General features: G+C 41.5%; 1 protein-coding gene across 1 annotated transcript in view; it reads right to left on the bottom strand.

Moving 5' to 3' along the window:
- cog6 (component of oligomeric golgi complex 6) overlaps nucleotides 1-6,000 on the bottom strand; it is a 99,455-nt gene that overhangs the window by 3,712 nt on the left and 89,743 nt on the right. Inside the window, 2 exon segments of the mRNA XM_084324628.1 lie at nucleotides 1,301-1,380; nucleotides 2,689-2,742. Of these exon segments, the coding sequence (XP_084180754.1) occupies nucleotides 1,301-1,380; nucleotides 2,689-2,742 (134 nt within the window).

Raw genomic sequence — 6,000 nt, 5'->3', positions numbered from 1 at the left:
AACCTGAGGTACATCGAGTGCTTCTCAAGCCTGCTTCTCTGTAAAATGTGACTCACGGATAGAGGCCTCCGATGCAGCTAAAAGCATGTGCATTTTCTCAACAATAACACAACACAAACGAAGCACTCTGCCGATGTGTGGGGAAAACAAGATAAATAAATAAAGTAAACAAAAAAAAGAGCACCACTGAGAGCAAAAAAACAAAACAATTCATGATGTGTTCAGTGAAGTGGTTTGTTTGGAATGTGATAATGGCAATATTACATATACTGTAATAGATCTAATGACACCCATAATAGTTTAACAAAAAAAATATATATAGCTTTTTCTTTTTAACACATTCCTTGCCAGCCATTGTACCCATCAAAGTACCCTCTCTGCCAGCGCTATAAGTCTATGGAGATGTTTACCTTCTTTGCAGGGCTATAACTTTTTTAATTGTATTGCTATATTGACATTACTATGGCCCATTCAACATCGATTATCTATCGTTCAGGATGTGGGAACGTTATATTTTTTCATTCATACATTCATACAAAAATACCTTCTAGAATATAAGTATGTTTTTATCGTTTTCTGCAGTAATTCCTAGAACGTGAGTTTCTTCCCTATACACGCTATATTAAAAAATTCAAATGTATATGATCGGTATACGTTATGCTTCATCATGCGTGAAAGAAAGGGGGGGGGAGGTCGTTTATAATTCCCCGATCATCAGTAAATGCTTTATGTAGGTTGGGTGATATATTGATCAGATGGTTTGCAAACAAGGAAACTCACAATCGAGTTGAAAATAACGTTATATTCCTCTTACCGTGGGTCAATGAGACTGGCGGTGAAATATTCCAAGTACACGACGCCGATCGCCTAGGTCCATTTCCGGTTTGTATGTGGCAATAAATGCCGAAATCATATCGATTATTAAGTTTAGAAAGCGATCCATTATGTACATAATGTCTGTCGGGAGTCCTGCAACGAGATGTGACTGCCGGAGGAATTTCATCGACGCACATCGGCCACATCCTGTAGGCGAGTGTAACTCGCCCGACCATCCACCAGGCGGCGGTATTGAGCCATCGTTGCGTCACCTATAGGGTCCAGCTGCAGGACCGCGGGTGTATATATGAATTATGAATGCCATGGCGAAAAAATTAAATATTGATCTCAAAAACGCTGGACAGCGATATTGGCAGAATGCGCATGGCGGCCAATAACGCTGGACAGCGTTTTTGGCAGAGAAAGTGTTAATGTAATGCATTAAACATTTCCCTCAAACACACTATAACTGGAGGGAACTCACTTGATGGCGGCGCTGAGCAGGAAGTTGAGCTGTGGCATCACAAAGGTGTCAGGACACGACAGGTACCGGTCAAACTGGACCTGAAAAGAGATAATGATTGTATGAGGGGGAATAAAATGGGCTAATAATATTAATAATACACCGATTCCAATATCACATAACAGGGTTAAGTTGTAGAAATGCCTCGTGGCTACTTTCTCACTGCCAAATCTGATCCAGAGTCCTAAAGCAGGTACCGATTGGAGCCATTACTTGTACTCAGGGCTTGACATTAACTTTTTGGCTCACCAGCCACTGTGGCTAGTGGTTTTCCAAAGTCACTACCCACTCAGCATTTTCACCAGCCAAAACACACACACACACGCAAGTAAGCGCGCACTCACTGCGTTCCAAAAGAGAGAGAGCGAGAGAGGGGGGGGGGGGGGGGGGGGGGCAGTGGGTCAGGAGGTAGAGCAGTCGTCTGGCAATCTGGAGGTTCCCGGTTCGATTCCCGCTCCTCCCGGGCAGCGTGTCGATGTGTCCTTGAGCAAGACACTTAACCCCTAATTGCTCCCGATGAGCAGGTTGGCACCTTGCATGGTTGCCTCCGCCATCGTTGTGTGAATGTGTGTGTGAATGTGTGAGTGAATGGGTAATATGTGAGTAACAAATTGTAAAGCGCTTTGGATAAAAGCGCTATATAAAAAAGCAGCCATTTACCATTTAGAAAGAGACTCTTCACTATGACTCTAAAACGGTGACGCTGCACGGTCTACCTGCAAAAGTGGCTGGTAAGAGTGACAGAGTTACACGCCACTGCCGAATTCTACCTGCATTTGGCAGGTGTTAATGTCAAGCCCTGCTTGTACTGAATTGACCCTTCTCAAACTCTGCCCTCTTTTTTTGATACTCTGATACTTGAGATGGGTCAATTAGACCTAAATCGGGTTGGAGTTACCGGACAAAATAATTCTTGAGATTACAAGCCATTTCTTTTTTCCGTTAGAGAGATCTAACATGCTTGTTTGTTTATTCGGATCCCCCATAAGCCCTAAAAGCAGAAACATCCAGAACCCATCCCCCATCTTGACCTAAAAACCCTGATCCACCCCCCAACTGGAAAGAAAATCATGAAAATCACAATAACAATAACAACGCTAATTATACTAATAATAAATGGCCCTAGAGTCAGTCTCTTAAGCTTCTCGACAAAATGTAATAATAAAAGAAATGCAGAAATTAAATGGGTATGCTTTGCTTTTTTGAAAAACTCACGATACTTGATACCCTATTTCAGCCTGGTATTGGGCCGATATGGGATAGTAGTATCGGCGCCGTAGCACCCCTGGTAAACGGTCTATACTGTAGCTATTGAGGCAAGAGCCACTTACACAAACAATAAAACGTACCATCGCCGCTTTCAGAGATGAGCTATCCATGCTGGGAAGGTTGGATAGAGGGCCCTGGTGACAATAAAGAAGACAAGATCAGTCTGTGTGGCTGTGCGTGTGGAGGAGTGCTTCTCCAGGTCACAGCAGGTGTGAGAGTGAACCAGAGAACCTGAGGTTAAGTGGCTGAAGTTGTTCATAGGGTTGGGTACCGAACTCTCTGTACTTTTAATGGTACCAATCGAATTACATCGGTACTACCGAGTACCGAGTCACGCTAGATCAATCGGTATCAAATTTCGGTACCTTTACATGTTTAGTATAAGAGTGTTTAAGTTTAAGTTTATTTGGATCCCCATTAGCCACAGCAGTGCTGGGGCTATTCTTCCTGGGGTCCATAACACATAAAATACAGTTACAGACGTATACACTCACAACATTTACATGTCATACAGACAATTAAAACAACAATAAAAACCCTTATACACTCATAACATTTACATGACATACAGACCATTAAAACAACAATAAAAACCCTTATACACTCAACATTTACATGTCATACAGACAATTAAAACAACAGTAAAAACCCTAATCAAATTCATAATACAATATAAAAATACAAAATTATACAATATTTTAATAATATATCCCTATCAGACACATGCCTTTTCATCCATATATACCTATCTCTTTATCAGACACATACATTTTAATTTACGTACACACTATCTATTAGGGAATGTCAATTTCTTTGGTTGAAAATGTTGTTTTACCACGATTTTGAAACGGCATTTACTATTCTCCTGCTTAACATGTCTGGGAAGAGAGTTCCATTCCTGCATACCACGGAACATGACAGTTCGCTTCATTGCATTCGACCTCACTTTTGGAAGTGTAAAACCTCGTGCAGAAGCATGTCTGGTGGAATGGTTGTGTCTGTCAAGACTTATTGATAAATTGTTATATAAAATTGAGGGGATCTTTGTAACAAAAATATTCTAGACAGTGTAATATGCTAGACAGGAGGCAGCCTTTTCCACAAATATATATTATGTTACTGTCCCGTCTCTTGGGTCTTTGGAAAGACCAGATGAGGTCAGAGGAGTTTGATCATATTTACTAAGGATGGCTGGATAATGTTGATATTTAAACATTTATATAATAATAATAATAATAATAATAATAATAATAATAATAATAATAATAATAATAATAATAATAATAATAATAATAATAATAATAATAATAATAATACATGATCATGTGATTTATTTTGTGTGGTGTGTTACAACAATAGCCTACATAAAAAAAAATCTAAATAAATCTAAAATTTGAAATTGAGAAGTTTGGACTCATTTTCTACAACCTAAATTAAATTTTTTGTTATTACAGAGAGAGTACTGTTGGGTACAGATTGGGTACCAAAACCGGTATCGGTTCTAATGTGAACGGTATCCAACCCTACTCGACGATGCCGCCGGGAAAACATATCCTGGATCTGCTCCGCTGACAGTAAACGAGGAGCCCAACTTAGTGAACACAGCAGAGCCGGGACAAATTCATTTTCAGTTCAAATAGATTTGAAATTTAAAACAGGAATGTCCTTGAGGCTGATGGTAGAAGATCCGTTTTCTCATTTTCTCGTCAACAGGTTGGACAGTACAACCTTTTCATGCCATACAGTTTTTTCAATGTTTGAATTTGAAAGAAAATCCACTCCATGAATTAATTGAGATGAAAACAAGTAAACATGTCATCCCCCACCAGTGATGTAGACCCCCCCTCCTGGTTCAGTCAGAGACTTAAGTCTGTGTAAACACCACCGAAAAATGTGATATTAAACACCCAGCCAAATTTGAATGATTAAAAAGGTTAATAACTATTATGACACCCAGCTGGAAAGCTTCTCTGGCCCCTCAGATCATTCCTCTGGGTTGTGAAGGCGTGGTCAGGTCACATTCAGTTCCCACTCATGTCAAGTGCCATTTTATTTTTCCATTCAATCATAATTTAAAACGCTATAAACTACCATGTCTTTCAAATGCACCCTACTTGGTTAGAAAGCTTGACTAATTGACTAACTAGCAGACTAGGTTAGACCACCCAAATCTGTGTTTTTATTTAACTAGACCTCCCGGAGTATGGCGCTAATCTTTTTAGCATTTTCCATTCACATGCATGAAACGGTTAGCATTAGCTTTGCAGGTTGTTTCCAACCTGGAAGCTGATTGGCTGACACCGCGCTCTACAGTGACTGTAAATACCGCCGTGGTCCGGGGTCAGTTATCTACCCTTCACACAGCAATGGTTAAGGTTAGGATTTGGGGAGGGAAAGCTGATCCTGGACCAGAGGGGTAACTTCACCCTGCAGAGGCAGACCGCTCCCTAGTGGCACAAAGTCAACATTACAGTGTGACGCACTAACTAACGAACGAACAAGCACACAGAGATACGGATACATTAACAAATATCAACATTACCAAAACAAATGTACAAAATCAACTTTAAATGCATTGTCAACAGAGCAGCTGTAGCCTACAGCCTGCACAGTGCTCTCAGGCAGACTCGTCCTTGTGCCTTCAACCTGGAAATAAAATAAAACGTTTAGGGGAAATTCACTCAACAAATAGATGGAGGGGGCTAACCAAATTAATTAAGAAAAAGACAGACAGTACAGAAGAGGAGGAGGAGGAGGAGGAGGAGGAGGAGGAGGAGGAGGAGGAGGAGGAGGAGGAGGAGGACTCTCTTTAGAATGCCAGACGGTGACCAGGCTTTGAGTCTACACTACAGCAGGGCGTGGTGGTGTGTCCTGACACGCCCCCGAGTCGCCAGGCCTCACTTGCTAAGCCACAACTATGGGTCTCTGTCAGCCCAGTGGCAGAGTGTTCAAACGGGACACCAGGCTACGTTAAAATAGGAAGTGACCAAATGAATGTTTCCAAGGCAAACAAGACTATAATAAGACTAGGCGGTCTAACCTCACATCATTAATCTGGTAATAACAGTATCAACGTGGAAGAGGAGAGGAAGGAGAGAATGTCAGACATCTCCTTCCTGGATTCCAAACTCACCGAAAAATGTTTGTTTGTTTGGGCCGTGTTACGAGCGGGACGACCCTGGGCATGATTTCCGATGCGTGTCAATGAGAGCCCAGGATCCCAGTGTGCTAGGAAGGAATAGAGGCGAGGAAAAGGCTGACTACCACACATCTATGCCGTGCCAATGCCACTAAAAGCCAAAAATGACACAGTCTACGTCTCGCCACTCTGCAGATCTCATCACTTCTTTGCTCTGGGGTTTGCTTATGTTCTCCTGCATCATGGTGAATTC

This window comes from Notolepis coatsorum (genome assembly GCF_963971535.1).
Source record: "Notolepis coatsorum genome assembly, chromosome: 1".
Lineage (NCBI taxonomy): Eukaryota > Metazoa > Chordata > Actinopteri > Aulopiformes > Paralepididae > Notolepis > Notolepis coatsorum.
Note: the sequence above shows the minus strand (reverse complement) of the source record. Positions and strands in the feature narration are given on the sequence as shown.